The sequence below is a fragment of the Parus major genome, chromosome 14, assembly GCF_001522545.3.
Source record: "Parus major isolate Abel chromosome 14, Parus_major1.1, whole genome shotgun sequence".
In the NCBI taxonomy this organism is placed as follows: domain Eukaryota; kingdom Metazoa; phylum Chordata; class Aves; order Passeriformes; family Paridae; genus Parus; species Parus major.
Genome location: NC_031783.1, coordinates 11853976 through 11864652, shown reverse-complemented (window position 1 = coordinate 11864652; position 10677 = coordinate 11853976). Strand labels below are relative to the sequence as shown.

The following is a 10677-nucleotide window of genomic DNA, read 5'->3' as shown; positions in this document are numbered from 1 at the left end:
GACAGACAAAATGGCTCAGCTGTTTACTGCTGAGATTCAAAATGTGGTTTCACTGAGTGGGATGGAGAGAGGGAGACCAAAAAAGTTACCTCTTTATATTTTTAAAAAGTGCCAAAGCCACAAAATGACTTGTTTTCGAGGTATGCCTTGCAGAGCCCTCACACATCCCAGGCTGGGCTCCGCTGCCGTGGCCAGATGTGACACCCATGTCTGTTCCTGCAGGCCCTGCTGCTGTTGGGGGGCATCGCTCTCTCCTGCCTGGCTCTGGACCTGCTCTTCCTCCTGTTCTACTCCTTCTGGCTGTGCTGCCGCCACCGCAAGAGCGAGGAGCACCTCAATGCTGACTGCTGCTGCACGGCCTGGTGCGTCATCATCGCCACCCTCGTCTGCAGGTACGGCCCCGCACCACGGACCAGCCCCGTCCTTCCGTGTGTCCTGGCTCACATCCTCCCAAATGCTCTGCCTCTGCTCCGTGGATACTGGCAATAATCCCTCTTTCCATTTGATGGATGTATGTTTTTAAATGTCTCTAATAGATTTCCTTCCTTTCTGGCGCTGCCTGGTGGTTTGAGCAATGTGAAAAGGAATAGTTAATGCCCTGCTCTTTGATACTTTTCAAGTGATAAATCAAGGACCCTCCGTCCTTGGGAGCTTATCACTTAAACAGGATGGATACAGCTGAAATATTTATCAGGTCTAAACGCGGATTTCTCAGAACCTGGTGTCCAAAAAGAATCACTATGTGTGGGAGAGTAGATTGGGAAGAAAGAGTCACAGATGATTCTTTTGGGTTTGGAAGGATTGGTGCAGGGAATGTTCAGATTCTGTAGCCTGCTGCATTTTATCTGCACTAATGTGCCTTCTCCAAGGGCTGCTAGTAATGGTGCCAGGGTCAGCAGTGTTTCCTGTTACGACTGATAGAAGCTTTTGGAGGTGAGGTGGAAAGAGGAATTGCTGAAAACCAAGAAAAAAATCAGTAATTACTGGAGAGCAGCTGCAGGAGAATTTAGAAGGAGATAATTTCCTAGAAAGTGAATGTTGGGGCATCTGAAGGGAGGGATATGTTTGCAGATATGGAAGGAAGGAGCCTCTGATCTGGTTTTGACTTGGGCAGAATGAGTCCTCTGGATGTGTGCCCTATATTGAACACTGTCCAATTTGCATTCCTTTCCAATTCCAAGCACCATCTATTCTTGCCCAAGACTCCAGGTTGGTCTCAGCTGCCTCTCTGTGGGTCTGGCAGGTCTGGGAGCAGTCCCCTAGTCGGAGAGGAGGGAGCTGTGAGACGATTGCATTTGGCAGTGCCTTGTGGTTTGCTTTTTGCATTAGCCTGCTGATGGGTGGTGGGTGTGCTGTGTGATCCCTCTGCAGGTGAGGTGTTCCTTGAAGGCTCAGATGCTCAGGAGCCAGACTGTGCTGCTGTGTGTTTGTGTGTTTGCTCTTTTGAGGCACTCACTTAAGAGAACAGCAAAGCCTTGAAGTGTTGGAACAAGCAGAGCAGACATTCTGTGGTGAGTTCAGCAGCTGGGGGTGGATTTGCCTGTAGAAGCAGGGGCTGAGGAGGCGACCTTGTGTACCAGCCAGTGTTGCTGTGTTTGCAGGGAGCTCTTCCACGCTTTGCTGACCGCAAATAAGTGCCTGGGGTGGAAAGGCAAGCCACAGAAAAACTTGTAAAGAAGAAATCTCAGCCTCATTCACCTTTTAGTGATCTTAAGAGCTTCAGCTGCATCCATTCCCATCCACTGAGAGAGCTGTGGTCCTAACCCTTTCTTACAGAAGCTCTGGCTGGTGCTATTTATAGTTGTGCTGCTCCTACAGGCCCTTGTTAGCTATTGTTATGCAGCAAATGTGACCCAGGCAGCTGCTGCCCTGTGGTAGTTATGTTTGTTTTTGATTGTAGAAAGGGTGAGAAGGAGGTATTCTGCACTTCTCCAGAGCATGTGTGAGATAATTTAAAACTGGAAGTGCAGCATATAAATTGTGGTAAACTTGATGTGACTCTGTCAAACCCACAAGCTGGAAAGCCGCTTAGACTTCCTCGAAATCTGAACCACTGGTGTATCCTTGAATCCTTGGTGTACAGTTTGTTTCTGCAAGTATTAAATGCAGAACCATGAAACTAAGGTTAATAACATAAGGTTCTATCTGAACTTACAGTGACATTGGATGATAATTTTTCTTGACTTTTTTTAATTAGTTGTTTAAGCTCCTCTCTGAAATCAGCATGCTTGAGCAAGAGCAGGTCGGTACCATCATGGTGAGGAAGGTGCTGTCCAAGAGCTGCTGCTCTCCTGCAGGGATGAGGTTGGTTTTCTGCCTCTGTGCAGCAGCTGAATGCCACAGTGCCCTCAAAACAGTTTCTCTTGGCACTCTGTGCTCAGTCTGCCCTGGGAATGCAGATGCAGCTCCCGACAAGCCGACTCCAACTGTTGGTATCTACCTGGGACTTCCTGCTAGCACTGCTTAGAGATCAGCCCACTGGATATATCCTGTCCCAGCTGTGTGTCACATGTACCAGAAGAGCCAGACCAGCTGTCCTGTAAGGCTGTTCTGACCCTCAGCCTGGCAGCAGCCTGACTGTGCCAGTTTTGTGGCTCTGTTTGGGTGCTGAAGCAGCGAGAGGTTCCAACCTGCAGCAGGTCTGGTCTGTCTGAGTACTTGGAAGGGGGACTATTGTGTTCCTAGCTGAGAACTGGTTAACTGTGCTTAAGTCCAACTGTGCCTAGAACATGCTTCTCTAGGCTCCCTCAGTCCCAGGGGGCTGTTTGTGCTGGGAGTGCTGCTGTGTGCTCCATCGCTCTTTCCTAATGACTCACACCAGGGAGAGTGCTGAGCCAGCACAGCCACAACTGGTTAACAGGGGCTCTCCAACAAAATGTCTCTAATGAGTCTTCCCAGTTGCTCTAGCCACAAAGCTGCAGGAATGCTTAGCCTAGATTTTTCCATTAATGCTTCAGTTCTAGTCCTTACCGATTTTGATTGGTTTCTGTGTATGGGGAGTTGTCCTATAAACCATCTCACCCACTGCTTAGGTGACCCTAATTCTCCCAGAGGGGACCTCAGCTCTGAAGGTGGGGAGAAAGCTTTGTGAAGAGGGTATCAGAAAGAAATGGGTGCAAATAAATGGTAAAAACTTGTTTTATCAAGTGCCAGTAATAGCACTTTCCCCTGGTGCGAAAGTGCAAGGTGGTAATTAGACAGACAAATTAACATTCCTCCTGAGAACTTGAAGTCTAAAAAGGGCTCTTCTTATGAAGTTCCTGTAATTAAAGATGACTTGGTGTAGTTAGATTATTCATTTCTAAAGATGTGATGTGAATGGCTAGTGCTCATCTTTCCAGACTGGTGTCTGGGTACCCAGAGGGTCACAGTGTGTGTGTGGGTATTACAGCAGCAGGATCTCATCACTAGAAAGCACATATATCCTCTCTGTGTCAGACCAATGCTCTGATGTTCATCATGTGTAAATGCAGCAAACTTTTTTTTTGTTTTTTTGCAGGTCACGTTGCAAGCAAATTCAATTACACTTGATTGGTATTTCTGGTTCTTTACCCAGGTGTCCAGAGTACATGTGATTCACACAAACAACAGGAAAGCTGCTCTCCAGGCTTGGATTTCTTGAATCTTGCTGAAAAGTGGTACTGAAGTGTGTGTACCACCTGCAGGAGTTTAGATCACACTGATGTATCTGTAGGAAAAGACAGAAATCCTGGTGTGCACCTCTCCCATCTCACTGCTGCAACTCTTTGAAGAGCTTGGAGAGTTCTGAGTTCCTGGTGTGTGTCTGTGGGACTGCACTGGTGGTGACAGCTTTAAGCTCAAAGTGCAATGTTTTCTTGACTTAAATAAGTGGGTTTCTTAAAACTTACCACAACTATTGAGTAGCCAAGTAGCTTTTTTAAGTGCAGAGCTGAGTAGCAACTTTTTAGATGGCCTGTAAGGCTGTGATGGATTGATTTTTAAAGATTTTATTCAAAAATATGAGTGAGAGGGAAAACAGAGGAGTGATGGTGGTAGTGAAAGTGACAGGAGACGACAGAGGTAGGTTTGGGAGGAGGAATTGAGGATGGGACAGTATGGATTTGGGAGGAGAGGAGGGTGTGTGCACTCAAAGGGGAGTGCCACAGAAGCAAGACTGGCAGATGTAGACATGACTTTCCTATAGAAGCATTGAAAATGAGTTGGAGTATCTTCCACAGGGTGCTAGGGTGGAAGAGAGCTGTGTCATTCAGGAATGCTGTTCTTGTATCCAGGCTGTGTGACAGAAATACATCCACTGGGTGATGATTTTGTCATCCTGTCATACTGGGAGATGGGTCTGCTGTATCTTAGGCTGCTGTGCCTTCCAGGGTTCGTGCAAGAAGCCTTGTGATTTATCATGACCTCAAGGACTTATGCTGTTGGGTTAAGATCGAGTTGATCTATTTTTATTTTAAAAGAATGCTCTTAAATAGAAGGAGCCCCTCTGTTTCCCTTTAATCATATAAAAGGTAGTTAAAAACTAGTGTAAATCCTTAAATCTGCTTTAAACAATAGCAACTCATATCAGTGTGTGTGGGCAGGGATTTGAAGCAACTGTTGGATTTAGATGAAGCCAAATGCAAACAAAGCTAAGCAGCAGCAGTTCCCCCCACCTGCCCTTCAGCTCTGCCCCCTCCCCAGGCACAGCTGGCCCCAGCCAGGGCTTCTGGGGTGGGTTCCTTCCTTCTCTGCCCTGATAGAAAGGGGAAGAGTCACAAAACTGCATGGCTTGCTCCTAGGAGAAGGACTGGCTGTGTAAGTGGCCCTTGCTAGCAGAGGGTGTGAATGCAGAGCTGGCTTTTGCAGGGCAGAAATGGAATAATTAACACTTTATGTGTAATTTGTAGGGAATGTGTGAGTCTCATGTCTAGAGGAGTTTATTACTTGGATTAAATGGCTTTTATCCCAATTGTTGTGCTGTGGTGTTCTCTTTCAGGAGTAGTGACTGTGCCTGGAGGGTCAGGGCAGTGGGGGCTGTGGTTGGTACTGGGCAGGAGAGTTCTGAGTCCTGGTGGTACTACAAACAAGTTTAAAGTCACTTGTTTGTAGTACCAGCACTTCATGGCTGGTACCTGTGAATGAGCTGCCTGATCTGTGCAGCATCCCCAAGGACAAGGTGTCTGCTGCTACTTCAGAGAGCTGTTTCTGAGTCTTTCCCACCAAAACTGTGCTGCTGTGCTGGGAATACTGAGAGCCAGGCAGGAGATTTTGGGCACTTACCAAGTGTTTGCTGAAAGAATAGGCTTCTAGTAGCTGTAAACAGGCTGAATAGAAATGGCTCTCTAATTAAAGGGGTCAGGTCTGCCTATTCAGTGTCCAGAATGTTCTGGAATTTATTTGGTGCCTATGGTAGGAACAACTGTTAAACGTTTTCTGCAGCTCAGGGGGCTGAAAGGGTCTGTGAGAATTTCTTTGCAGTGATAAGACAAGGAGAAATTCAAGCCCTGGTTTTGCACTTTCTGTGATGGGGTGCTGAGTTGCCTTATCCTGGGCATAGCTCTGCATCTGTAATCTCTCTGCTTCAGGAGGAGGGGATAGTGTGTCTTTTTTATTCCTTCCACCCCCGTGCACCCCAGGCATGTGTTATCAAGCTCTGATAATAGCTGCAACGAGGGAGGAATGCAGAGGGCTTTTCTCTCTTTAGTTATCAGCATAATTTGCATTAGGAAATTGTTTGAGGAATGGTGTTCTTGAAGAAAGAGGCCCATTTATTTTATTAATGCTAAATATTTAGTTACATAGCTGCTGCCTCTCTGTTTATGAAGGCTGCCTCTTGTCCCTAGAAGACTCCTCAGCTGAGTTTTTTATGGGCCAAGCTCTCTATAATTTATGGAGGTTCAATTGCTGGAAAAAGCATGAGGCTGACACAGATTTTCCTAGTGGATCTGCTTCCAGATCATGATCTTTGCCTCTGTTTCTTGTCATGTACCAGGAGAAATGTGACCAGGTGAACTACATTGTTCTGCTTACTCTTTTGAAGCAGAGCCCAGGAAAGGAGGAATGGATGTGTCTTCTTGCAGGAGAGGAGCAAGAGCAGGAGCAGTAGGCAGAGTTGTTGTGAAGGAACTAAATGTTTCATCCAGAATAAGTTTAGGTTTACAACAGGATCATCACCACCACCTTCCTTTGCACTGCCACAAACACAACCTTGGTGTCTTGAGAACCTTCCTAGAAAAGGTCCTGGGTGCTCTCAAGATAAATATAACATGGGAACAGAAAAACTGTGTCTTGGTAAGGTTTGTCTGCCCTGAGTTTAGTTGTGTGATCCCTTCACAAGTTCTTTCCTCCTCTGTTATTAGGAAATACAGGCTTGGGAAGAGGAACTGTGAGTTCCTGCAGTGATCTCTTAATAGAAGAGGTATTGCTGACTTGCATGAGATAATCCTCTGGGTGCAACTCATTTACAGGATCTTCCTCCTTTAAGTGAGGCTTAAGCTAGTATGGTTTACTTCATAATTGGGGCAGACTGATATGTGTGGACAATTATAGAAAATCAGCTGATAGGTGGTAATTTGCAAAGCGGCTGGAGTTGAATTGTGTGTGCAAGCTTGAAATTTGCTTGCTTTAAAAATAAATAAGCCTTTTGTCCCAGTAAGTTATTAAGCCTCCCTTCCCAGTACTCTAAATCAGTGTGACACAAACATTTCTAATGGGAAGATAAATCAAGATAATGTTCATAGATATCTCACAGGACAGAGAAGAGGGCATGGAAAATGTATCTGGAGGAACCACCACGGGCAAGCATAAGCCAGCTCTCTGTGTCCTGCTTTAAAAAAATATAACAAAATCTGTATTTCATGTCCAGAGCAGGCACGTGTCTCCTAGCACAGCAGTGGCAGCTCTCTCAGGAGCCACTGCAGAGCTGCCTGGATGGATTTCTGTTTGTCCATGGCCAGACCCAAGCTTCCAAACAGCTCTCTAATAACAGATTTTCATTATTTTACTGTAAATGAAATACTCTTGCTGTGTTCTGCTCTTTGCCATGTGGATGCTGTGTGGAGAACTGTGAATGTTTGCAGGTGTAAACCGAGGAGCAGCGTGACCCCAGCTCTCTTTGGGAGTCGCGCCTTCCCTTTTTGTGGAAGGTGCTGGCGTGACTCCCCAGTGCACTGTGGCCACCAGCCCCGTGTTACACACTTGCCTTTTAGCTTTACCTCTGCCCTTTGTTGCTTTTCTTCCTCCTCAGTGCTGGAATTGCTGTGGGCTTCTACGGGAATGGGGAGACCAGCGACGGCATCCACCGGCTGACGTACTCGCTGCGCCACGCCAACCGCACCGTGGCCGGCGTCCAGGACCGGGTGAGCACCCCAAAACGGGGCCTGTGGCAGCCTCAGTCAGCACCTCTCCTCCTGAATCCGGCTGTGCCTGTGCCTCTTCCTGTTTTCTCTTCATATCTGGGCTTGGAGATGTGCTAAAATTTCCATTAGTGGCGGGGTGATTTCTTCCGCTCTTCTAAAAATAACGAAGCGACACAGCTTGTTAAGTGAAGTCTTCTCTGTGCTAGGTTTAAAAACAGCTTGTGATCAGCTCTCTCTTCCACACCCGGAAGAGGAGGCAGGCCAAAGCAGACAAATCTTAGTAAAATGTAGCATTTTGGTACCATTGCCTGTTCCTGTGCAATCTCTAATTTCATGGTATGTAATGCAACCCTGAGGGCTGCAAAATGTGTGCATGTGGTGAGGCTCAGCTGAGGTGCCATCACTGCACTGCTTGCAAACAATCTCCCTTGTAGATGCTTTTAAGTTGCTTTTGAGGGGTAAGCAGTCTGAGCCTCTTAAGACAGAGGACTGGTAATGTGGAAGCTGTCCATGACTTGCTAATAAGAATGAATTCCCCTTAACTTCCTTGGTTTCCTGTACTTTAATTTTTTAAAAAAATTTGTTTATCCCCTTTTTCTTTCCCATACTGTAGGTACTGGACACTGCAGTGGCCCTGAACCAAACAGTGGAACCAAATTTGCTTGTCCTAGAGGAGATGTTCAAGAAGCAGACAGACTACCTGCATATTGTCCAGAAACTGCAAAGTCTCTTGGATGATCTGGTCAGGCAAACAACTGAGATCCCCTTTTGGAAGAATGATGAGCTGTCTCTGGAGGAGCTGGCAATCCAGATTGACCTCTATGACTGGTACAGGTGTGTAGCTGTAGTGTAGTGGTTGTAGCATCTGCTTTGGCCTGTTCTGCAAAAATTATGTGCATGTCCTGGGTGGCTGAGCCAAAGGCTCTGTACATTGCTGCAGGTGCTCCTGGCCCACAGAGCTGATTTGTTTCTTACAGCAGGACTGTGTCCAGTTTAAATCAAAATGCACAGCTTTTTTTTTCTTAAGTGTCTTTATTGCCAACTGATGAGAAATTTATTCTCAACATACAAAATCTGCAGTTTGTGTTCTAGCACTGGGGAAAAAAAACAGCCCCAGATACAGCTTCTGCTCAGTCCTAATAAGTGCATAAAGAACACATTAAATAAAGTAGAAAATTACACTAGTTCTGGAAGTTAATACCACAGCCCAACATTCCTTTTTATTAAACATATTAAATAAGGTTGCATCAGTTGTATTCTACAAAAGAAAATCTCTAGCCAAACATGTGGAATAAATAACTGAAGCATTTCCTAACAAATATCTACAAAGTTCAAGAAGCTGCAATGCCTTTTCTTCCTCTGGTGATGAACAGTTCATAGAACATCACACTAGCAGTCTCATTTCTCAACAGCTGTTTGCACTGAGCGTGTTGTGTGGGGCTTTTACCTGCCTCAACTTCCAATCCTACAAATACCCAGAGCTCTCTGGAGGTGGTTTTGGAGAAGAGAAGGACTGTGTTTTCCCAGAAATCACAACAGTTTTTTTTATCTGTGCTTTTTACACAGCAGTTTTCCTTTGCAGACCGTGTTTTTGTTTGCTGCAGGTGGCTGGGATACCTGGGCCTGCTCCTCTTTAATGTCCTGATATGTTTGCTGGTGCTCTTTGGGCTCATTAGAAACTCCAGGGCCATTCTTATGGGGTAAGTCTTGACCTGGGGACAAGGCATAAGGGAAGTCAGCTGAATGTACAAGTGCCTGCTAGTGGGGACTTTTACCTGTTGATATCAGGGACATCTGAAACTGAACATCTTACATTTGCCTCTGAGTAGAGAGACATTGTAGGGTGTAGCTCTGTGGAAATAGTTAGGGCTTCATACAAGAGATGTTCCCAGGGAGGTTCTTGAGCTATAAAATGCAATGCTGTTGGTGTTCATTGCCTTCTCATCAAAGGTGAGGAGCTCACCCAGGCTGTCTGCTTTCCACAGGCTGGCATTGGAATCCTCCATTTGCTGGGAGATAATAATGTGAACATCCTTCCTTAAAATTACAGGCTTTAAAAATCTCCCCTTAATTCTCTGCAGTTGGGAAGGCATTTGTTAATTGATGATAAGCACTGCACGTGTCTACACAACCTGCAGCATTGCCTTGTGTGCCACTATCTGCTCTTGCTACCTGGGGCTGTCACACCTGAGGAAACATTAAACTGAGAACAAGCAATGGTTAGCACTGTTATGAGAAGGAGTCTTGTTGCCATGGTACTGCAATGTTAATGCATGTCTGTTTCTCAAAAGCACTGAAAATGCCCCATTACAGGAAAAAAACTCCTCCTCTCCCCATCTCGTGGCTTGGCATATTTGGCAAAGGTCCTGGTATCATAAACACAGTGACAGTTTGATAACTGACATGGCCAAGGGTCTATCCTGGTTCGTGGTGATGCCATTAATAATTGGAATGTGTATCCAGATTGATTATTTACCAGATGATTTCATACCTGGCAGGTTATACAGACAAAAGTCCAAGTGTATGCACAGATGGCAAACCCAGGGTTTAAATTAGAATCTCATTCCCTGTTAGCCAGAAGTTCATATTGAGGCATTCCCTAAAGGGAGCACATGGCATAAAGAAACAAGTGTATCACAGCCAGGCAAGATGGTGAAATGCCAGTTTTAGCTCTTTTAGCCAAGCAATCAGTTACTGACCCAGTCATCTTCATTTAAAGTAAAACAACAAATGTGTCTTATTGATTAACATGCTCAGCTGGAGGCACCAAGCTGTGTTGTCCTTATGTCATAAACCCACAGAACCTTGCTGATCCATGGCTGATAATTTTTGCATCCATTTGGAAAAGGCATAATAAAGTCTTTAGTGTCTTGTTTCAGGGTGCAGCGCAGATGTCAGTCTGGTGAAACTCCCTTCCTTCTGCAAGATGAGACATAGATCCACTCACAGAATAGGATTTGTTTGGAATTAAAATAAGTTAGTAAACTGAGGGATAGGGGTTTTTTTTAAATGGAGACCCACAGGTTTATTTTTTTAAAAGCTCTGGTATTCAGTGAGACAAATGTAGCAGAAAAAAGATATGTCCCTTCCTCACAGAGATGGTTGTACTAGGTTTGAATAAAGAATGTCTTGGTTATGAACAGGTTTTTGTATTGTTCAGGGTGTGGGTGGGAAGGGATCTACTTATGTTTCAAAGCTTGAGGGAAAAAGCATCCCTAAGAGAGCAAGCCAGTGTCTCTTTACTTTGAAGATAGAAACAGATAAAATGAAACTGCTTATTAGTCTGCAGCCCTGTACCTGAGGGAGTTGAGGAGCATTATAGCCTAAATATCTCTACCACTCATTCTGACAGCAAGGG

The 10677-nt window shown here is 45.4% G+C and overlaps 1 protein-coding gene across 1 annotated transcript in view; it reads left to right on the top strand.

Annotated features, from left to right (window-relative positions):
• Positions 1–204: 204 nt before the first annotated feature.
• TTYH3 (tweety family member 3) overlaps positions 205–10677 on the top strand; it is a 36935-nt gene continuing 26462 nt past the window's right edge. The window contains exons 1-4 of the mRNA XM_019008271.1: positions 205–392; positions 7208–7319; positions 7933–8153; positions 8924–9019. Coding sequence (XP_018863816.1) covers positions 7996–8153; positions 8924–9019 — 254 coding nt within the window. The 5' untranslated portion in view covers positions 205–392; positions 7208–7319; positions 7933–7995. The remainder of the gene's footprint in view (positions 393–7207; positions 7320–7932; positions 8154–8923; positions 9020–10677) is intronic.